The sequence below is a fragment of the Homalodisca vitripennis genome, chromosome 4 (assembly GCF_021130785.1).
Source record: "Homalodisca vitripennis isolate AUS2020 chromosome 4, UT_GWSS_2.1, whole genome shotgun sequence".
NCBI lineage: Eukaryota > Metazoa > Arthropoda > Insecta > Hemiptera > Cicadellidae > Homalodisca > Homalodisca vitripennis.
Genome location: NC_060210.1, coordinates 170,291,206 through 170,316,792, shown reverse-complemented (window position 1 = coordinate 170,316,792; position 25,587 = coordinate 170,291,206). Strand labels below are relative to the sequence as shown.

Genomic DNA, 25,587 nt, shown 5'->3' with positions numbered 1-25,587 from the left:
TCTCGCCGTTAAGCCACATAAATTAGGCAACATTTCATATTTTATTGTCTTTGTGTGGGAATTAATTAGATCAGCAACAAGAAAAGTAGTCCAAGAACGATATAACTGTATCTAATACTATTTAGCTATACAAAAAAAATACCCATATAAAAAATCTTGCGCATTTTTAGGATTCGTATCTCAGAATGATTTGTTGTTATGATGATAAAAAACAATTAATTAATATTAAGCCGTGCCATTAACAAACAGTTCAACAGTAATCATAAAACACAAGTACTGTACAGTTCCGACTTCTCAAAAATCATCTTCTGGTGTCGAGATGTATTAGAGATTACAGTTTGTGTATTTTTAATTATGATTCAGACGCACGCCAAATGATTACCAGTTTGGTCGATTGATGTACCTTAAACAATTTTTTTATCTCAAATTTGTCTAAAATGTATTGTGAGCGCTAGTTACGAGTGTTTGTAATGCGTTATGAAGATTTAATAAATTTAACAGTTTACTCAGGAACAAATACATAAGGACCTGCGAAACAATACATAATGTGTTCACAAATCACATCATTGTGAGTTAAGGGGTTTCGGTATGCCCTATCCTTCCCATGTTAATTTGGCCAATTTTATGTACCTTTTTCTCATAAACCTTTAAAGCTATCATCATCAAACTTTAGGGCACTACTATTTAGACCTTTGTTAACATTTAGAGCGGAAGACATTATAAAAATCTATTTTAAATTTTTATTAAAAAAAATTATAATTATAAATTATTTTACAAAAAATTTATAATTTTTTATTTACAACAAATTAAATAAAAACTTCTTTTTTTTACTTTTTTTCCACTCTAAATGTTAACAAAGGTCTAAATAGTAGTGTCCTAAAGTTTGATGATAGCTTTAAAGGTTTCTGAGAAAAAGGTACATAAAATTGGCCAAATTAACATGGGAAGGATAGGGCATACCGAACCCCCTTAAGAAGTGACGATTTGTTGTAAAATGTTTTGCGCTGGATTACATGGAACTGGTGACCGTAGCGGACCCGGACGGTAACATCAGGCGGACCCAGACGGTAACATCAGGCGATCCGTAGAGCGGAGGAAAGCAATGAAAACTCGATCGGATCGGTGCAAAGTGGGTCAAGTAGCACAGTCGCTATCGGTAGTGAGGATCTGCACGTGAAGGGAGAGGTACAGTGTACAGTACCTGTAACGCATTGACACTCGTAGTTGAGATTGTCGATCTGCTTGCAAGCGCCGTCGTTGAGGCAGGGCGACGGGTCGCACGGGATGTACTCGCTCTCGCAGTTCTTGCCCGTGTACCCCGGCTCACAGGTGCATCTGCAACATCCACAGTACAATCAGACTGACACAATTTCATACTCATCCTACCAGATGACAAGAAATAATTGTTATATAAGGTATTCTATATTGTTACCAACAGTATCCCTCATTCCACATTTTCATTAAGTCAAGTTTCACATATAAGAAAACGATATATTGAGATCAATATTTTTGCCTTTCCGTACACACATATATTTTTTACAATTCAACTTTTTCATAAACCGATAAATTAGCATAAAACTCACGGTTTGACTTGCAGCAGACAGGTCCGGTCGCACACACCCTTGCCCTAGAATGCGCCTGAGCATGTATCAGGCCGACCGACTGTCGACAACGAGCCTTAAAAAAGCTACAGATTAATGATTTCAGTATATGTCAGTATTTCTCCACACTGTGCCACCGAGTGTGTGAGTATTGAGGTCGGCCCGGCCCAACCGCACACAGGTGGGCGATCTGTGAGCCATTGTCCGGGCTTGGCTCGGAGCTGAGCTCTCCTCTTCTCGTCACATTTACAATTCAAAACTCCGCCAAACACAATTTGCACTATTATCAGTTGGGCGTGAATAAAGCAGTAAGCCTACCACCTGATCGAGGTGTGACGTCATCGCATCTGAGTCAATGGTTATAACACAGGCTATTATATTGGAAACCCTTCACCTTCGTAGAAGCAACTATTTCATTGTCACCACTGATTACTATGGCATATCGTCCGTCACTTTTACTACATACTAAGCACGGCAACATTCATGATCCGCGTCATCCTAATGCTGAGGTTTCTTCATCTATATATACGAGTAGTCAAAGTTATAACCCCTAAAAATAAAAGCTGAATAATAACTAAACATATTTTATTTTCATTTGGATAGTTAAGAATAATATTTTAAAGGCAAATGTACAACGACGGCATAAAAAATGTGAACATAATTTAATAAATACGGAATTAAGATACTTTAGTGATTAAAGGTTATTTTGTTGTTAAAAATAAATTGTGACAGATGTACATCTAGTAGGCCTCATCATACAGGAATTATGGGACAGGGATTACTTTCTTTGTACATGATGGGGTTATCGTACTGGCGAAATCGTTTAAACTAGAGTTGAAGAAAGTTTGTTACAAATATAATTAAAGTTCTAATTATATAAACTTTGAGTATTAATTTCATTTAAAGAAAATGTATAACCAATACAAAAACAGGTCTCACTAATTAACACTCGAGAACTTGTTTGTGGTCAGTGTCGGTCAGTTGTTGTGGTCGAAAACAAGTGGTCAGTATTATTAAGTTTAAGTTTGAACGATACTGTTCAAAAATACTTTTAAATGGAGGTTTTAAATTCCGACAGTAATCACATACGAAGAACTATCACTAGCTCGTTCAGCTCAGGTCTAGAAAAGGAGCCAAACCGATTAAAAAGGAAACAGTAATGTTTATCATTGCCACTTGCTGGACAATAAACCACAAATTAGCAAAGCACTATATAGAACATATTTAAGGTAATAAAGAATAGGTTATGGTTAAAATCAGGTTAAAATTTATGTAATAATGTTTAACTTTAACGTGTAGCACGTCATATATCTGAAAAATATTAACATCTTGAATGTTAATAACTTTAATGAGAAATGGTGAACAGGAATGAGTGACATAAATGATATATTTAATGTTATTGATTTTGTTTCACTTCGCGATCGAACACTCACCTGAGGTGATAGTCTTAAATTGAATGATTAATTTTTAATTAATGGAACAAAAATTGAGAGCTGAATGTCAAGTAAAATCTCAGTTTATGTAGCATTCACTGTCTCAACTTTGCAAACCCCTTATATGAGATGTTTGTTTATGTTAAATAATTTTCTGCAATAGTAAAATTCCAATAACAACACTTGATCTGAGAGCCGAAGTCCAAGTAACCATCTCACTCTATATCACTCAGTTTATGCACAATTAACTATCGCAAACCACTGACATGAGATAATAGTCTATGTTAAATAATTTTCTAGAATAATAAGATTCCGATAACGACACCTGAAAGACCTGAGACCTGAAGGTCAAGTAACCATCTCACTCTATATCACTCAGTTTATGCACAATTAACTATCGCAAACCACTGACATGAGATGATAGTCTATATTAAATAATTTTCTAGAATAATAAGATTCCGATAACGACACCTGAAAGGCCTGAGACCTGAAGGTCAAGTAACCATCTCACTCTATTTCACTCAGTATATGTAAACGTTCAAAGACACATACCTTCATCTCAAGTGATACTTATCCTACTCTATGTCTCATTTGAATAAATTTCTGAAATAGTAAAATATTCCGATAACGACACCTGAAAGGCCTGAGACCTGAAGGTCAAGTAACCATCTCACTCTATTTCACTCAGTATATGTAAACGTTCAAAGACACATACCTTCATCTCAAGTGATACTTATCCTACTCTATGTCTCATTTGAATAAATTTCTGAAATAGTAAAATATTCCGATAACGACACCTGAAAGGCCTGAGACCTGAAGGTCAAGTAACCATCTCACTCTATTTCACTCAGTATATGTAAACGTTCAAAGACACATACCTTCATCTCTCAAGTGATACTTATCCTACTCTATGTCTCATTTGAATAAATTTCTGAAATAGTAAAATATTCCGATAACGACACCTGAAGGCCTGAGACCTGAAGGTCAAGTAACCATCTCACTCTATTTCACTCAGTATATGTAAACGTTCAAAGACACATACATTCATCTCAAGTGATACTTATCCTACTCTATGTCTCATTTGAATAAATTTCTGAAATAGTACAATATTCCGATAACGACACCTGAAAGGCCTGAGACCTGAAGGTCAAGTGACCATCTCACTCTATTTCACTCAGTATATGTAAACGTTCAAAGACACATACATTCATCTCAAGTGATACTTATCCTACTCTATGTCTCATTTGAATAACTTTCTGAAATAGTAAAATATTCCGATAACGACACCTGAAAGGCCTGAGACCTGAAGGTCAAGTAACCATCTCTCTTCATTTCGCAACATTCACTGTCGCAAACCCTCACCTGTACCGGACAATGGTGAGAGAATATAGCGCGCATAGTTGAGCTCTGAGCTCGCCGCTCAGCTATGCCAGTAACCGTCTGTTTATTACCGGTCTAACTGTTGTCACTTGCCTCACCAACCTCGCGAGGCAAACTGGAGTGGCTCTCGTCTGTTGAGAAAGTCTACGTCACTGTAAGACTAGTGCACATGATGATACTGACAACGAGCAGCAACAGTACAGGTGAGAGAATATAGCGCGCATAGTTGAGCTCTGAGCTCGCCGCTCAGCTATGCCAGTAACCGTCTGTTTATTACCGGTCTAACTGTTGTCACTTGCCTCACCAACCTCGCGAGGCAAACTGGAGTGGCTCTCGTCTGTTGAGAAAGTCTACGTCACTGTAATACTAGTGCACATGATGATACTGACAACGAGCAGAATAGTACAGGTGAGAGAATATAGCGCGCATAGTTGAGCTCTGAGCTCGCCGCTCAGCTATGCCAGTAACCGTCTGTTTATTACCGGTCTAACTGTTGTCACTTGCCTCACCAACCTCCCGAGGCAAACTGGAGTGGCTCTCGTCTGTTGAGAAAGTCTACGTCATTGTAAGACTAGTGCACATGATGACACTGACAACGAGCAGAAGTACAGGGTGAGAGAATATAGCGCGCATAGTTGAGCTCTGAGCTCGCCGCTCAGCTATGCCAGTAACCGTCTGTTTATTACCGGTCTAACTGTTGTCACTTGCCTCACCAACCTCGCGAGGCAAACTGGAGTGGCTCTCGTCTGTTGAGAAAGTCTACGTCATTGTAAGACTAGTGCACATGATGGCACTGACAACGAGCAGCAGTACGGTGAGAGAATATAGCGCGCATAGTTGAGCTCTGAGCTCGCCGCTCAGCTATGCCAGTAACCGTCTGTTTATTACCGGTCTAACTGTTGTCACTTGCCTCACCAACCTCGCGAGGCAAACTGGAGTGGCTCTCGTCTGTTGAGAAAGTCTACGTCATTGTAAGACTAGTGCACATGATGACACTGACAACGAGCAGATGTACGAATGGACATTATTTATCTATCTGTGTACTCCACGCCGCCAGAATACCAGTACGTCGGTATAATCAAATCAAATCTTTTTTATTGCAGCAACATTATTTACATAGCAAACGTTATGGATTTTTGAAATTTCTGACATTAATGCAACAATACACTCATACATACAATTTTACAATTGACCTCTTTCATTCATCGCCAATGCAACCCACTTAGTACAGCGGAGTCTGTCTTCTAATTGGGTGGTCTCCCCCACCAGTCGAATGCCAAAATCTAACCAGCATTATAGAATGCTTGAGACACGAAGAAGCGTTTAAGGTGAGTCTTTAACGCCTTAGGCGTTGGAGCACCTTTACTTGAATTGAGTAGTTTTTTGAGGAAATGTACACCCGCTTGCGAGGAAATGCGTTCATAAACCATCTCGTTCCGTGTCTCCCGGTTCGGTAGTTAGCTCTCCCACGTGTCTCATACATGTGTATGTCTCGGCCTCTGGTTAAGGCACATTTATTCATACAAAACAAAGTTGTTTCCAAAATGTAAAAGAACGGCAAAGTTAACAGCTGCAATTTCTTGAAAGCTTCCCCGCACGACTCTCTAAATTTGATTTTGGCGATTATTCAAATCGTTTTTATTTTCTTTTTTTTTGAGGCTGAATGCTTTTTGAAACTGTGTGTTTGCGCAAGCTCCCTCAAAGGAACACTCCGTAAGCCAGATGGGGATAAATCAGTCCATAATACACCGTAATCAGTACCTGACTCGGGCAGTATTTCGCTAAAGATCTCAGAACAAAAATTGTCCGAGCAGACTTTGGCGCAAACATAAGTCAACATGAAAATAATGATTTATTTCAATAATTGAATAGACATGGTTAACAAAACTTAAAAAAAAACTCTGGAATGACTGACCACTTTTTTTACAAGTAATGTGGTCAGTTAAAACACAAATATAAAAACAAAGTTAGTTCTTGAGTCCAAGTCTAATGCTCATGTTGCTGCAAGTTGAGCCGCACTCTGTGGCGTCTGTCAGACTTAGCTGACTCTATTCCAGCAGATAAGACTTATACAAAACATAATAATTGCTTAGTAACTAAAACTACAGTAATATACAAATTATGTATTACTCAGAGTACAAAATATGAAGGCACAGCTAATTATAATAATAAAATTATTATAATAATAACATGCTCATTCAAAGTCAGCACTCGATCAAGGTGCATTCCTAGAAATTTTGAAGAGCTGACTTCTTTCAGTGTGGGGTCAGCTAACAAAATGGCAGGCCCACACTGGTTGCCCGCAGTGCGCAAGGCAAAATCCAAAACGTTGGTTTTTCAAGAGTTTGTTGTAAGATTGAGGCAGTGGAAGTTTTGGACACAGTTGTTGATTTCACAGTTGTTGGCCTATTGTTCAAAAATTTCGCTTGATATTGCATTGAAAAAGAGAGTCGTATCGTCGGTAAACTGCACTAATTTTCCATGCAGAAGCGATGATTTTATGTCGTTGACGTAAAGCAGGAAAAGTACAGGACTGATGATGGATCCCTGAGGGACTCCGTAACTCATTTTTATTTGTTTGGACGACTTACTAGATATCTGGACAACTTGGGATCTGTGAGTTAGAAGCGAGCTAAGCCATTTAAGAGGCACGCCTCTAATGCCGTGAGACTCACGTTTGTCAAGCAGTGAACAACGCAGTTGAGTGCTTTGAACAGGACTAAGAACACACTTATTGTGTGGTTACAACATTCAATCCCCACACGACTGCGTCTGTTGTCGATTTGTCCTGCCTGAATCCAAATTGTTCACTTGAGAGCTGATTGCATTTGTCTAAAAAGCTTTTTAAACATTTTTCTCAACACTGGCAAAATTGAGACATGCCGATAGTTATTGATTGATGCTGGGTCGTTCCTTCTTGAAAATTAGAACAACCTAAGAAATTTTCAGAAGAGAGGAATGGTCCTGTTTGGAATGAATAGTTTACTAATTGAGTTAAAAAGTCTCGCTAAATGCTTGTGGCATTTGTATGAGCCACGGGGACATTACATTGAGGACATTTGATATTTTGGTTGTGAGCTGCCGAATAATTCGGTGAAGTTCGTCCTCAACGACAAGAGCCAACGTCACGCCAACGATGTGGGGCTGTCTTCACGAGGGGTGTTATTTGAGTTTCAAATGGCCGAGGACCTTGCCCACCAGCAATAGATGCGAAAAATCCGTTGAATTAATTGGCAATCTCTCTTTCAACCTCCACAAGCCTATCCCAAATTTTAATTTTGATTTTTTGAGATTTTTTTGTTTCTTGTTAATGATGCCCCAAGTTGTTTTTTGAAACATTTTTGGAAGAGAGAACATATTTTGATAAATCATATGCTTTTGCAGCTTGGATCACTTTTCTGTATATTTCTTTATAATTCTTGAAAAGTTTTAGAATTGTTCGTTTAAACTGTTTTTGTAGATTTCGGAGAAAATTTTAGTTTCCCTCTGATAAGATAAGATAAGACTAAGATACCCGCTGTGATCCAGTTGCTTTTTAATGTAAAGGTATCTCGTAATATACAGTACCTACGTCACTTCCTCACTGTCGGGTACAGGGTCGTCACAGTGTGGCTCTTAACCGAGAAATTATCACTATCATTGACAGGACAGTTTCACTCTTTTGAAGTTTTTTTTTTTTTAGTTTTCTACCATTTTTTTAGTTTTTTAAATCTTTTACTATTCAATTTCATATTTTTTATCTCGCCACAGCTTTAACCAATATCATTTCCATGGTAAAAGTCAAGAAGCAATAGATATCTCTTTTTAATTATCATGTCTCTTTTTCTTTATTCATTTACTCCAGCATTTTCTACTTTTATGTCGGCGATTAGACACAACTAAGTATAACACATATTGTCCATGTAGGCTTTTGAATAAAAATTATATTACGATATTTGTCAATTGTAACATTGACAACTTGACACATGACAATAACTTTGTGTATAGACAGTGTGTATTAAGTCCGAAAAACATTAATAATGCACAAACTAATAATGAAATAATGAAATTAAGCCTATTATCTTTTAACCTAAAATTGGTTTTATGAGCTGTAACGGTATTGTTAGGGGGTTTGCTAGAATAAAACGCTCGGCGAATATTGAATCCACTAAATATTTATTAATATTACAAATAAATCTAAATATAATATCTACTTAAGACTAGGCTGACTTTAAATAAACTACTTGTTTACAAAACTCACTAACTATGACTAATTTATTCTGTCACAAATCCACTACCAACAAATAAACTATCTAATTACACACAAGTCTATTTAACACTGACAGTCAATACTTATGAACACAATTCCATCTGTCACGATCACGAGTATTACCACTAGTTCTGTCACTTCACAAGTTCATTTCTTCCACTGCCTCGCTACAGCTTCTTATAAAGCCACTGGCTCTTCCAGAACATTAAAGTGGAGAAGTCCATAATCCACTACACGAGTGGAGAAGGGTTACAGAGCCCATCCACCGCTCAGAGGAAGAGGCGAGGACGGCCGGATAAAAGAAACGACCCAACCCACTGACCGCCTCCCCTTCCAACAACGATATTCATCTATTACCCCTTTGTATCGGGGGTTGGCCCGTTTGTCTGGAACATTCTACTATACTCTCAACAGTATTATACTCGTGTTACGCACTTTCCACTATTTTACGAATAGACGACATATTCATTACTGTAATTTAAAAATAGTTCTATTATCTATGTGATAACTTTTCCGCTATATAGATCCAACAACAAAAAAGTAGTCAAGTATAACTGGACTGACTACTTTATTCGTCTGCTGAGTGAACACTCGACTCACGTTAGTGGGTCTTTATGTAGTGTCAAACCTAAGCATGGCAGAGAACATTCTATTCTACTTGATGCTGGGTAATATACCTTCCTCAATTCACTCAAAACTAATTGCAAGTAAACATTACTCAAGATTGATCATCCATACTATCACAGGCACGTTTCACTGTGTTGATTTCTTAAATTCTATTTCCATAATTCTCCCAACACTTACACTCTTGCTGATTCTAGTTCTTACAACGCATATATATATATATATAACTCATTAGTTTTGTGGTTTAATTGATCGCTGTCTCTTCACATCGCATCCATCTCCTAACAACTATCTTTAATAAAACCATTCTAATTTTGGACTACTTGCTATGGATCCTGTATCAGTCATCTTATGATAAATTATTTAAAATACACATTCTCTTCATAATATTACAGCGAACACATCTTACAATACGCATTTTTAGATGCAGGTCTTCTGGTCTAAATCCTGTTAATTTCATGTCCATTCGTATTAATACGCACTTCACCCTGCTAAGTCACTATCCAGACCTTTTGAGTTTCAGTTTTAAGTAGAGGCGAGGTGCTGACAGCACACCTGTAGGCGCTTTGGGCACTAATTGTAACTTTAACGAAACCTCAATAAACATATTGACCTTCATTAACAAATTGAAACTTCAATAAAAATGCAAACTACTAGATAATACAATGGACACCGGTTCGCCTAATAGTATCGGTTTTTGCAAGCTGTCAGACTGAAGTTTTATATACAAAATACGTGAGATAAAATAAACAATAATGGTAATATACTAAAATTGGTTAAAACGAAAGATATGTGAAGTTTGGCTTTGTAACAGAAAGAACATGCACAGTCAGCAATCATAACATCGTGGTATTTGTTCAGAAAACTCACTATATTAGGTTTAAGAAACATTGATTTGGTAGAATCATCAATTTAAAATTCGAAAACCCTAACTACATAATTTGGTTAATCCAGTAAGTGTTAAACAGTAAAATAAATTACTGATAGGATGAAGACAGGTGTACTCACGTATAGGATCCATGCGTGTTGCGACACTTGCCGTGTACACAAGGGCTAGGATTGTTGAGACACTCGACAATGTCCTCGCTGCACGTGGCTCCGTGGAAGCCCACCGCACAGTTGCACTTGTACGAGTCCTCCAGGGACACGCAGGTCGCGCCGTTGCGACACGGCATGGACGCGCAGTAGTCCTTCAGTTCGCAATGCGTCCCTGCAACACGGAAATCTCTCTATTAGAACTCAGCATTTGAGGGGAATACGACATAATGTGGATCTGAGGCTCTTGCACGAGTCCTGCAACACTCTTGAAATTACGTCCTAATAGCTGTATAGGAGCACTGTATCATGTACGTGTAAATCAGACAAGATAGGCTTCGATGAGTTCTAGGATACCTCAGTAGATTTCTGTAGTATTACGTGACATATCTTTCAAACATTAATTGCTTCCTTACGCTTGTAAACCTTTAGTCGCATTTTCATTAAAAATAAAAACGATGATTACTTAATGCCATTAGTACAATAGAAACAATAATATTTAATGTAATAATGTCTAGCCAAACTTGGTTGTATTCCCTAACCGATTGTTAATATTTACAAAACTTTTCAGAAAACCATAAACAGAGTCAAATTAAGTTAGGGTGTTTTAGTCAGCAACGAACACTTTACTATTTGTTACCATGTTTGTTTGGGCAAACCCTTAAAACTTTGTGAAAAAATTAGCTTTTGGTGCTTAATTCTAAAAAACTTCAAATGGGAATAGCACAATGAAAATTGAAAATAAAAGAATATGATTAAAAGAGTATAATATAAATTCATAATAGTTGAAATGAGCTTGATAAATAGTTATTAATATACTTATGACGTTAATAAGTACCTAGCTGATTGAAATAAACACAAATAAGAAGTGATTAGTAGCCAAACTACATTAACCTATAAAAATGCACACAGAAATGATGCACGTTCTTTTAGCATTTATATGTTACTAATACTGTATAGCATTTACTTCGTATGGAATATCATTTTGAAAAAAAGAACATCATGAGCACATTCTTTTTCAATGGCATTCCAAACAATTCGGAGATAAGTGATACTGAAGAATACTGCAATCTCTTTATCTCATTTTAGATTTAAGTTTCAATAAGTAAAAATACATTGACATGCTAGTACCAGGGAGGGACTCTAAGTATGAAGGAAACAGGATTTTGCCGGACATTTGCCATCGTTCAGTGATACAAAAAATCAGTACCACTACGTTTCGAGATCTGCAATATAATCTCTTCTTCAGGTAAATAATTAACCTAACACATAATTACCTAGGTTAAAATAAACACATCATACCAGAGCGTTGACTGGTATGTGATTATGTGGTATGCATGTGATTCCTGACTCGTATGTCAGGAATCACAACCACCATGTTCTGCGTCTAAGATCCGCAGAGAAACTTTCTTAAATTCTTCTTTTAAACCATTTTTATCTGAGCCTAAGATCTTTGCTCTATCAAATAACGAGTAGTACACTCCTTCTTTAACAGATCTTTGATGGGTTGATTGATAATTTAAATATTTTCCTGTGTGTGTTTTCTAACGAAAAACAGTCATCTTAAGGATATTCCAATCTCTTAATATACACACATCCAATAAAGGAAACTTGTTTTGGACATCCACTTCCACTGTGAGGCGGATGGAAGGAGAAATACTTTTAATATGATTCAAAAACTCATTCACTTCAGTGTCTCGATGAGGAGAAACAACGAAGGTATCATTCACATACCTCCACCAAATCTTCGGTTTGAACTGAGTTGCGTTCAAATGAAACGTGTAGTCATACTGATGTTTTGTCGAAACCTATGCTCTCTTTATATATTTTGAATGTATAGTATTGATAACATCGATTGAAAGGCCCAGTGCGAAGCGCGGCGCGGTGTATATAAAATGCAAAGATTGTCCTTGAGATGGACGTCATCAATTGTATTGCAACAGGGTCCACTATTGAAGTCTGTTTGACTAGCGAGTGTACAGTAATAGCTATTATAGCAGGCCAGGCCAGCACAGCGGGCCGGCACACAAGGATGTGCCAGTAGACACAATGGGTTGACCAATAGGGAAAGGTCTGCTCGTGACTCGGCCAGCCTTGTCTCTGTTCCTCACGTCACACATTGACACCGACACATCATCACGCCTCGATAGCTACCCCTCTTCTACTACAGACTGTTCATCGAGTGTTGAGAGTGAAGCCCCGCCCGCATCGCGGTCAACCTCTATGGCTATGACTAAATGGGAAGAAATACTGGGGAAGGTCCACGTGGACCTGTGCAGACACCAAGCATTTCGGTGCGGACTCCCAGCATTTTGGCGAAGAGTTCACAGCCGGTCCATTACCTTCATCCCTGGTTGGTATGATGGAATTATACCGAAGCGATCAACCGGCCATATACGTAATGAAACTTTAACTAATAATATAAAGGCTCAATCAGTTGAGTTTACCCTGTTGCTAACCGGCCACCAACCACTTCACGGGATCAGTGGGCGGCGTGTTACTCTCAACACTCGGTGAATAGACTACATTGGCCACTAATAGCGATCGTTTACCCCACGGTAAAAATGTTCTCTTTGAGAATATTAAAATTCAATAAAATATTATTATAGATTATAGACGGAAAAAGAACGGAAAACAAGCCTTTTTAGAATTTTATGGAACACAAAAATTGACGGGTTACTAACAGAGACAGAAATATAAATCAGAAGAGCTAAAGGAAAAGGTAACTAGGGAAGCTGAAGATAGAGATTAATATGCGAGAGGAAAGTCTGAAATCAAAGTTCAGAAAATATCAAGTCAAATAAAATGTATGATTGGTGCCCTTATCATCTAGTAATGTATAATTATTATAAGGTTAGAATTACCTGTAAAGCCCGGCGCGCAGGTGCAGGTGTACTTGTCGAGCGCGGTCAGCGAGCACGTGCCACCGTTGTGGCAAGGGTCCGAGTCACACGAGTTGGCGATGGGGATCTCGCACAGAGAGGCCGAGTAACCGATGGGACAAGTACACCAGAAGCTCGGACTACCGTGGGTGGGTGAGATGCGAACGTTACAAGTCCCGCCATTCTGGCAGCGCGGACCGGGTCCGGTGTGGCAGGGGTTGGGATGCTGGCAGTACTCGCCCACGTACATCGATGTACAACTGAAACATAAAACAAACACTGTCAGTACAAGTCGTGTTAATACTTATGAAGGTTAAATTACACTATAGGAGCTATGAGGCCTCTCTGGCTTTGTGCAGGGAATTCCCTTGAAGGACTAAGACTTTCCAGTCGTTACACTAAAAAAAGCATGCTCATTCTGTTTGGACTAGTTTTATTCAGTGAATATAACTGACCACAACAACACTACAAACTTCTTCATCACACATTGGGCGCCATATGCTTGTTTAACCCTATTCTACCTGTCTTTCTATCCTTTGACGAATTGAGATAATTTACAGTTGCGCTTTATGACTTATCATTAATACAAAATCTTAATAAGCTATTGTCTCTAGATTAGAGTAATACCTTCACATTAACAGAGGCTATTACAACCGCAATTACGAGAACTACCGTGACTTGAAGGAATCGGTGGTAATTTCATATTAAGGAGATATACAATCTCTTACCACAGGACAAGGCAATAAAACGGATGTGTAATCTTGGTGTAACTTTCATTGGGCCTGACTGTCCACATAATAAATGTTCTAAATATTAGGTTTTATGTTAGAACAAAACGGATACACAGGGTTCGTATTATTAAGAATAAAATTAAAAATTCTAAATTAGAAAAACCTTTTGAAGTACCTCTAAACTGTTACAGATCAATTAAATTAGAGTACTTTCCACGATTTATTAATTTACATTTTGAAAATAATAGAAACACAGAATATTTTTGTAAGCACCCAAATATGTTTTGGTTTGCTCCGCCATTTAGATGGCTTAAGATATTATTGTAAAAATACACCACCAAAACGGTTAAAAAGGTTTCTAAAACCACGTCAAAATTTTAAAACGTTTTCTGGTATTCACTCAAACACTGTTAAGAGAGAGTCACCGTTATTTAAAATGTAAAAACATGTGTTGTTTAAGAGTTCACAATGAAGTAACACAAGACTTTCTTCATTTACAATTTTTTTTTTTTTTTTTTTTTTGTTATACCTATTTCCACTTTTACAAAATATTTATATTCTGAAGGTAGGCAAGTTTTGGTTAATATAACCTTATTCATATAAACATGGGCATTTCATTTTAAAGGAAATTCACTGCAAACTAAGAAGTTGTTGCTATTACAACGTTTACTTTTAAACGTTTATTTAAATGTATTTCAAAGTTTGAAATAAGCCCAATTTTGTATGTTTTTTGAATCCTCAATATTTAAATATTTAAATATTAATTTAAGAAAAAGCACAAAATGATTCGTTTACATTGGACAATTTTTATTTTAGATATAATCTGACTAAACAAGATTTCACCCATATTTATCCAAAATACAATACTAAAGATTAGCAAGAATATCATGAATTGCCCCGTAAATAAGTGATTAGTTGAAATTAATAACGTGGCCAAAATGGTGTCGCAAGTGTGTATGCTGTATGGGGCCATGACCGTGTGTGCAGTGGCCGGACATTTCCGCGGTAATTGTGGGAACTGGGAGTAATGAATACCGGAGAGACGAGAGAGATGTCTCGGTCACACAGTAATGACGGCGGGCCACCGTACATCGCACCTTGCTGGCCGGATAATTGATGGCTTTCAGCGAGATTGCACAATACCAGTATCTTCTCGGCAACATCAGCAGCAGCCACCAGCACTCACATACGACAGCGGGCCACCGTACATCGCACCTTGCTGGCCGGATAATTGATGGCTTTCAGCGAGATTGCACAATACCAGTATCTTCTCGGGAACATCAGCAGCAGCCACCAGCACTCACATACGACAGCGGGCCACCGTACATCGCACCTTGCTGGCCGGATAATTGATGGCTTTCAGCGAGATTGCACAATACCAGTATCTTCTCGACAACATCAGCAGCAGCCACCAGCACTCACATACGACAGCGGGCCACCGTACATTGCACCTTGCTGGCCGGATAATTGATGGCTTTCAGCGAGATTGCACAATACCAGTATCTTCTCGACAACATCAGCAGCAGCCACCAGCACTCACATACGACAGCGGGCCACCGTACATCGCACCTTGCTGGCCGGATAATTGATGGCTTTCAGCGAGATTGCACAATACCAGTATCTTCTCGGCAACATCAGCAGCAGCCACCAGCACTCACATACGACAGCGGGCCACCGTACATCGCACCTTGCTGGCCGGATAATTGATGGCTTTCAGCGAGATTGCACAATACCAGTATCTTCTCGGCAACATCAGCAGCAGCCACCAGCACTCACATACGACAGCGGGCCACCGTACATCGCACCTTGCTGGCCGGATAATTGATGGCTTTCAGCGAGATTGCACAATACCAGTATCTTCTCGGCAACATCAGCAGCAGCCACCAGCACTCACATACAAGAGCGATGTATGAAGATGTATGCCTAGACACGTTTGCGCAGTGCGCTACCCATAATTTAATTAAACTTACTGTTACGTCATATTACGTTTTGTTCACATTTCCCATCCATGTTTGATGATTCACACACGTGGAGATATGCCTAATGTCATATTCACTACATAAATAAACTTATTTAGTAAAGCTGTAAAGTTCGGAAAAATACAGCACTGTGATATCTAAGCGCTGTCCCAGCACAACCCGGCCTCGGTCGGCTCTTAGGGCAACTCGGTTCAGACCGGCCGTATTTGGTTAGATGTATCTTGATATCAGACAAAAATATTGCTTTAACTTTTCATTAATGAATCACACAGACATAGTTCTCTATTTCTTCATTATTAATTGTATTTCCATAGCATGCATTTAAAATCAGTATCTCCAGTATCAGTCCCAGCATAAGCGGAGTGAGGGTGCCCGTGGACTGAATGGCGCCCGGGTTCCCACGCCACAGGAAATGATCTGAGTTGCGCAATTCGCAGGTTCGCCGGCCCTGAGCCTCTGTCGGTGCCTGTGCTACCACTACCTTCCACAGAACAGAACGGTCTGGAGGTCCGCCCTTCAGCTAAAAGCGGAATCGCTTACTCCTCTATTCATTTCTTATGTTTGAACAGAACTTACGAACCAATCTGGAAAAGTGGAGGCTATTTTTTATATGTATCAAATTCTAGACCAGAATATTGATTTAAATCAAATCCTTATTGAATAATGTTTGTATAATTATACATACGCTAATTGCCGCTACGACCGAGTTTATTATGCGGTACACATCAAAGGTTGACATGAGCCATTCATCGCCTTGACGGTCGATGATTCTGTGGGTACAAGTGGCCAGATATACGACTGGTGGTTGTTACTGTGACGGCGAGCGGCGTGGCGCGGCCTTGCATCAATTACACCGGAAGTGTCGTGGAGAGTGATCAGCTGGCACTCTTAGCATTTCCGTCATCACTATGGGATGTGGCCACTTCGTTAACCGTATACACATCTCGACTGTGTTTAAATTGAATCACTGCTCTTACACGTCAGGCTTAATGAAAATTATAATCATGTATTAAAACTGCATTTAAGTAATTACCACTATTTAACAAAATACATAATCATATTTTAATGTTTACACTTTTCATAACCAGTATACAATATTGTATATATATATATATATATATATATATATATATATATATATATATATATATACATACAAGTTTACACTATAAAAATGTATTCTCTTTAATTTCTACCTAAAGTGTATCGTAAATTTACTTTTGTAATGTAGGTTTTTATCAAGACTATTTTAAGGAACAGAATAGAAGACTGTGAAATCTTAATAATAAAAACTACCAAATGTTTCCTTAACAAATATATAAATACTGTTAGCTTAAAATTGTTTCTTAACAATAGGCAATATCAATAAATTACACTGGTAAATCCAAACGTTTATAAAGTCCCGGCGAACCCTACTTTTGAACTGTTTTGAATGTCAGCCTAAAATTGCATTTAACTCTGTCGTCTCGAGAATTTTATATAGCTATTAATAATGTGTGTATATATATATAATATATAATGTATATATATAATATAGCACACGTTTGATATAGAATACTAAATCACAATAGTTTCCTTCCTGGCCTTCAATAGACAATATGAAAACAAACTAATACTTGCGAAAATTGCGATTACAACTATCACATAAGTTCTTATAATAATAAAAATGGAATATATTACTTCATTTAGTGCCTGCGTATCCATATACCATTTTTGTGTATAGTTCCACTTTTACACGAGTATGTTTTAATACAAACAACATAATTTAAAACTCATATTTTACTGATAACAGAGTCTAATTATGATATCAAATTAACGAATTTTAATCATCGAAAATTTCATCATAAGGGCAAAAAAAATAAAAAGATTCGGCCGGAAATGTGGCATCATGGAATAAAATATCATACAATTTTAAATGACAATGACATCGTATAATTTTCATTGACAAATTCAGAAGTAAATTGTTCGTCTTTACACAATAAATTGGGGTGTAGATTTTAAAATTTCAACAGCTTCTAATATACGTCTCTATTAGCAAAAATCAGTAAACGGTAGGGATAAAATTAAGATGACGTTATTACAATTAGGCTTTCTTTGTATTACTTTCCGTTTGAGAACAACTCTAAGAATTCCAGCTGTGAACCTTTTAACAGTTTATACATTTACTACTAATACAATATAGTTCTGTCCTCGCACGTCTGAGAAACGGTACTTAAGTAACATTCCAGCGTGAGAGAATCTCGCCGCCACAGAGCCTAGGGACGGACTGAACCAAGTGGTACAATAAAGTGAAGTGCAGAGAATCCACATTAGGTTACAGTGCACTCACAGGGCAACAACACGACCCAACAGAGGGCAGGAAACTGCCGGGTAGCGAGACGTATCTATATTAGTTCCAATATTTTAGGAAAAATAAGAAATTCAGAAACAGCATAAACCATCAAGTCCAAATCAGCAAATACAGATGTTTTCCCGTATTAGAATAAACACTGTTTAACAGTACCAAACTGGCACTACTCCTTCTCCACCTTTTAGACAATCATTTCTAGACCATTTATTTACAGAAAGCCACCACTTATCTACATGTTTGCTTCCCTAATAATAATATTTTATGGAATATATGAGCTTCGCGAGGACAACCTATCAATTCATTTTCAAACCGTTAAAGAGAAACATCATTTTCTATCTAGTATGCATTAAGAAACAAATTGCTTAAATTCGTCAACCCTACTAGTACTGTAGTCAATATACTGATATACATTACGTAGCTACAGTGGGAAGGGATGATTCAATGTGAATGTAGAGTTTCGTACCATAGCTACTTTATGATTAGAAAAGTCAGTTGCTCCCACCTGCTTTGGGATCGTGCCTAAAATATCGTAGTCTGACTGTGCACCTCATGAGATAATGAAAATGTCTTTTCACGTAGATTATACTTAATTTTGTAGTCCAGTTGTCCCTAGATTTCAGAGACTGCACTGAGCGGAAGAGTGGAATAGAGCTTAACTCAACATACACATCCGGATTTATCTCCGTTATAGTGATCATATCATAAATAATGAAAAATTATATGAACCTATCATACCTAAATTTAAATGTGTTAAACAATTCTTATGCAGAAATGCGTTCATTTATTTTATTCTTAAGTCATTACAATTTTTAAATGTGTACAATTACGGAACTCCGTTCTTCATAATAACCACATAACAATTATCATCAATCAATCACTCAAGAAAGTCATAACAGGAACTACATACAACTCGATATATAATAACACAACATTTATAAAATATTCATACGTAGGCAACGTCGTGTTGGATGATAGGCGTGTTCCTCTATGGAATTTGGCTGAGCGATTGCGTTGCCTAACTCTCCACAGGATATCTGAGACAATTTCATCTGTAGATTTACTTTTTCCATGAAGTTTTATTTCTACGTAGACAAGAACGAATTCGATAAAGTCCATGGGATTTGACTGATCATTATCTATTACTCAATATGCTGGCAGATGTTTTCTCTCCACCTAAAGGATGTAATTGTATCTTTTCTGTCTCTCAACAGGACATCTCGAGAATTAAATGACCTTGAAATTCTGCACGCAACTTCGGAGAAGCCTGTTTTATACGAAACATGGTGAGGCATATCCCAACTTGTTTACCATGCAATTGTCTCGTCATCAAGGTTGCCGATAAGACCTATAAGAAACCTTTCAGCCAAATCTCATAAAGTGACATGCACCATAATCCAACTCGATATTGCCTGAAACTACATGAATAATTTCAAGTCCATAGTTCGTTCTAAGGATATCGTGCGGGCAGATATACAGACAAACATAAATAAAGACTTGTTACAGCTCCCGTCACTACAGCTCATCCACTAATCGACAAACAATGCAGTAATGCAGCAATGAACTTGACAGGTAGAAGCTAACTCAACAATAGCCGATTGGCTCAGCAAAGAAACTGCCTACTGAGCAAGAGAACTATAATACCACGTAACATGTACTTGTATTCTGAGAACGGAGCGGACGGTTCGTGTTGCCAACTGCTCAACCTGTCGTCTTGCCGTGTCATCGTAATCTATCGTATATTTGTGACTAACATGGTTACTTTCTGATTACACTATTATATCTGTTCATAACGTATCAAATATAGCAATTATTCTTTCTATTAACGAAAAAGTACATTTTAAACATTTTCTGCTATTCAGCTTACAAAAACTGTTTTAAAATAATATACCAACTCGAATAAACCTTCAGTTTTAGTCATAAAATAAATAACAGGTGAATTATATTTCAAATTAAAAAATTTCTCGTGGGATTCAAAAGTCCTCAGTATCTCAAAAACCGTTAAATACCAAAATAATGCTTTTATAACATAACATGTTTAGGTGTTATATACAGGGTGTCCAAAAAGTCCCGGGTCAGTTAAATATTTTTCAAAATATTTAAAATAGAGCTACAAAACCTTACACAAAGTTACTGGACATAAAAATCTATTTTATCACATATTCAGTGATCCGCTACTTCCTCAGGGGGGCGGCCCGCTAGGAGTCAGAAGAAAATCTTAAACGTAAGCATAGGTTAATATGCATATCAAATAAAAGGTCTTTATTAGTAGAGTACAGAGCCGCAAACCCGACCTCAAACGGATAACCGAGTCAAAAACGACAGCCGTTCAAAGATGGCTAGAGTTTGGGTCCAAAAAGTCCCGGGTCGGTTAAATATTTTTCAAAATATTTCAAATAGAGCTACAAAACCTTACACAAAATTACTGGACATAAAAATCTATTTTATCACATATTCAGTGATCCGCTACTTCCTCAGGGGGGCGGCCCGCTAGGAGTCAGAGGAAAATCTTAAATGTAAGCATAGGTTGATATGCATATCAAATAAGAGGTCTTTATTAGTAGAGTACAGAGCCGCAAACCCGACCTCTAACGGATAACCGAGTCAAAAATGACAGCCGTTCAAAGATGGCTTGAGTTTGCAACTTAGGTTAATGTAAAAAATTAACTGAAGAGCTTTTTGGTTTTAACTTAACTAACCCAAAACTCCGATCCCTCTCAGAAATAACGAAACTTATTATTCTACAACAACAATTAATTGTAAACAGTTTTGGGTTAGTTAAGTTAAAATCAAAAAGCTCATCAGTTAATTTTTTACATTAACCTAAGTTGCAAACTCAAGCCATCTTTGAACGGCTGTCATTTTTGACTCGGTTATCCGTTAGAGGTCGGGTTTGCGGCTCTGTACTCTACTAATAAAGACCTCTTATTTGATATGCATATCAACCTATGCTTACATTTAAGATTTTCTTCTGACTCCTGTCGGGCCGCCCCCCTGAAGAAGTAGCGGATCACTGAATATGTGATAAAATAGATTTTTATGTCCAGTAACTTTGTGTACGGTTTTGTAGCTCTATTTTAAATATTTTGAAAAATATTTAACCGACCCGGGACTTTTTGGACACCCTGTACATATAGATTCCAAAACCTTTTTAATTATGTCCAATTAATCTGTGAATAAGTTCTGCAAGCTCATGCACTCAATTGATAAACAAGTTCTGCACGCCTGTGAACTTAATCAATAAATAAGTTCTACAAACTGTACAAATCAAGGATTCATCATTTTTGTATCAACTTATACAGGTAAATAAATTGTGTAATCTAGTCAATCCACATCGGTGCATCACAGATTTTTAAAACGTGAGATATCTAAAATCGGTGAATAAATGCTATAATCTGGTTGAATCCATATCTGTTTGGTACTCAGTGTCTGTAAACACTGCGAACAGATGTAATTAACTAACAGCGACACATGTTTATAGTTGTGTGTACTGACTAGAGACAGAGAGGGAGGCAGCGAATATCACAACACAATCGCAACCGTAGCGTGTGATGGCTTGTTTGGTACTCAGTGTCTGTAAACACTGTGAACAGATGTAATTAACGCACAACGACACCTGTTTATAGTTGTGTGTACTAACTAGAGACAGAGAGACAGGGACAGCGAATATCACAACACAATCGCTACCGTAGCGTGTGATGGCTTGTTTGGTACTCAGTGTCTGTAAACACTGTGAACAGATGTAATTAACGCACAACGACACCTGTTTATAGTTGTGTGTACTGACTAGAGACAGAGAGGGAGGCAGCGAATATCACAACACAATCGCAACCGTAGCGTGTGATGGCTTGTTTGGTACTCAGTGTCTGTAAACACTGTGAACAGATGTAATTAACGCACAACGACACCTGTTTATAGTTGTGTGTACTAACTAGAGACAGAGAGACAGGGACAGCGAATATCACAACACAATCGCTACCGTAGCGTGTGATGGCTTGTTTGGTACTCAGTGTCTGTAAACACTGTGAACAGATGTAATTAACGCACAGCGACACCTGTTTATAGTTGTGAGTACTGACTAGAGACAGAGAGGGAGGCAGAATATCACAACACAATCGCTACCGTAGCGTGTGATGGCTTGTTTGGTACTCAGTGTCTGTAAACACTGTGAACAGATGTAATTAACGCACAGCGACACCTGTTTATAGTCGTATGTACTAACTAGAGACAGAGAGACAGGGGCAGCGAATATCACAACACAATCGCTACCGTAGCGTGTGATGGCTTGTTTGGTACTCAGTGTCTGTAAACACTGCGAACAGATGTAATTAACGCACAGCGACACATGTTTATAGTTGTATGTACTAACTAGAGACAGAGAGACAGGGGCAGTGAATATCACAACACAATCGCTACCGTAGCGTGTGATGGCTTGTTTGGTACTCAGTGTCTGTAAACACTGCGAACAGATGTAATTAACGCACAGCGACACATGTTTATAGTTGTATGTACTAACTAGAGACAGAGAGACAGGGGCAGCGAATATCACAACACAATCGCTACCGTAGCGTGTGATGGCTTGTTTGGTACTCAGTGTCTGTAAACACTGCGAACAGATGTAATTAACGCACAGCGACACATGTTTATAGTCGTATGTACTAACTAGAGACAGAGAGACAGGAGGCAGCGAATATCACAACACAATCGCTACCGTAGCGTGTGATGGCTTGTTTGGTACTCAGTGTCTGTAAACACTGCGAACAGATGTAATTAACGCACAGCGACACATGTTTATAGTCGTATGTACTAACTAGAGACAGAGAGACAGGGGCAGCGAATATCACAACACAATCGCTACCGTAGCGTGTGATGGCTTGTTTGGTACTCAGTGTCTGTAAACACTGCGAACATATGTAATTAACGCACAGCGACACATGTTTATAGTCGTATGTACTAACTAGAGACAGAGAGACAGGGGCAGCGAATATCACAACACAATCGCTACCGTAGCGTGTGATGGCTTGTTTGGTACTCAGTGTCTGTAAACACTGCGAACAGATGTAATTAACGCACAGCGACACATGTTTATAGTCGTATGTACTAACTAGAGACAGAGAGACAGGGGCAGCGAATATCACAACACAATCGCTACCGTAGCGTGTGATGGCTTGTTTGGTACTCAGTGTCTGTAAACACTGCGAACAGATGTAATTAACGCACAGCGACACATGTTTATAGTCGTATGTACTAACTAGAGACAGAGAGACAGGGGCAGCGAATATCACAACACAATCGCTACCGTAGCGTGTGATGGCTTGTTTGGTACTCAGTGTCTGTAAACACTGCGAACATATGTAATTAACGCACAGCGACACATGTTTATAGTTGTGTGTACTAACTAGAGACAGAGAGACAGAGACAGTGAATATCACAACACAATCGCTACCGTAGCGTGTGATGGCTTGTTTGGTACTCAGTGTCTGTAAACACTGCGAACAGATGTAATTAACGCACAACGACTCCTGTTTACAGAGAGAGAAGCGCCACTACTGCAGGTAGCGAGCGAGTAGCACCGCAATGCCGCTACCGCAGCGCAGCTTTCACTTAAATGGTGCACTGGCACTGGGAACAGCGGTGCCGCGGTATTCACAGTATTGGCTGGTGCCAATTAGCTGTGGCCTTAATTACCTCCGCCTGCCGACACTTGCACCTCATAGTTGTCCTGATTGGTACCTGGTTAGGCGTTGTCAGGTGAATTTCTTTTATAGTAATCACACGTAGAATTATACTAATGTTACTCTTACAGGATGCGTTTTTAAATACATTGTAAATCGTTGTAGACTTAAATGAAATAGCAAGTATATAGTGACTTCCTTGTCTAGACATAAATATTACAGAACGGTAACTGTAATCCAGGCTATATTAAAATGACTGGGCGGAAACAAGTGGATGTGACTTTTACATTTTTTCATTTAGATACTAGTGTTTATAGCTTAAACGTATTTTGTTATCTACACGCAAATTAAAAACACTATATGTGCACTGTTTTGTGGCTACAAACGGTTCGTGTGTATTTCCCAATTCTACTAAAACTTTATCCTGACTCCCCCCCACCCCTGCAACACATCAAATATTCAAATTGTAAACTTTTATTCCAACCTTTGCCAAATGGTTACGTGATATACGGCATTGGACCTTTAGGGGTTGCCTCAAGCCTGTGCGTGGTATCAAGTCCTTAAATTATCTTCATAACAATACAATTAATGACAAAAAGAAGTTATAAAATGTAAAATATGACCAAGGACCAGGTTATAATTAACATGGCTGCAAATGTCATATTATTGTTAACAAATTTAGTTATTCTGCGATTTACTCATTGCCATCATGGCTACCCATAGGCCCACGTAAAAATGTTCGCTAACGCCCAGCCAAATCACCTGCAGTGGCATACACAATCATCGATATCGATGTTGCTCATACAACAATAACACTTCATCAAATTTAAAGGTTAAGGACGTCTAGTTCTCTAGATATTCTGCGGACAGACAAGACAAAATATTTATATAAATAATCATTTGTATAGTTATATAATTCACCTAACAAACAAATAATTAAACAACCAGCTGACATGCTGACATCTAGCATGGATACCATCCCTAAAACTAGTAGTGATATGTGCCCGGTCGATTTAAGACTGTTTCACCTGTTGTTGTGGGTGGGGGGGGGGGTTCAATCAACATGGCTGCTGCAAGACGTCCAAAATGTCAACCCGAAGACTTTGAAAAAAGCCAACTAAATTAGCATCAAACAGCTAGGACTTTTACTTTCAATGTTTAGCTGAGCATCACAAATCACGCTCGGTTAACTAAGCAGGAAAATTATTACCAATCTCTTGATTCAGCTTAACGAAGAAGAAATTAATGATAGTGCGATAGATCAATATAGCAAACAACACGCTATTCAAACCTTGTATAACTTCGCCGATTTGAAGAAAGCGACGAGGAAAGGGGCGGTCGTCTTGTACAAGTCCGCCAACAGGATGTAACGCCAACAGTGTCGCAAAGTTCAACTGCTGTCGAATAAATGTGTCAGGAACGTTCAATATCAAGTGCATGCACGGTGGAGCCATATACTTCTCTGAGGATCGAATGGAGAACATGACTGGGAAAGACCCATTCGGAGACATGTTTACAAAAATATATTTCACACACCGCCGCCACTTTTCAAAGAACTAGCGCTGCTGTTCACGCGATAACACAGCCAATGGAAATATTGTAACTCTTGCATACGACTCGACCCCATTGTCGCCTTTGCATCATTCAACGT

The 25,587-nt window shown here is 38.3% G+C and overlaps 1 protein-coding gene across 1 annotated transcript in view; it reads right to left on the bottom strand.

Annotated features, from left to right (window-relative positions):
- Window positions 1-25,587, bottom strand: part of LOC124360599 (neurogenic locus Notch protein) — a 155,556-nt gene that overhangs the window by 84,321 nt on the left and 45,648 nt on the right. The window contains exons 3-5 of the mRNA XM_046814344.1: window positions 13,187-13,464; window positions 10,296-10,497; window positions 1,202-1,335 (exon numbers count right to left, since the gene is read on the bottom strand). Coding sequence (XP_046670300.1) covers window positions 1,202-1,335; window positions 10,296-10,497; window positions 13,187-13,464 — 614 coding nt within the window. The remainder of the gene's footprint in view (window positions 1-1,201; window positions 1,336-10,295; window positions 10,498-13,186; window positions 13,465-25,587) is intronic.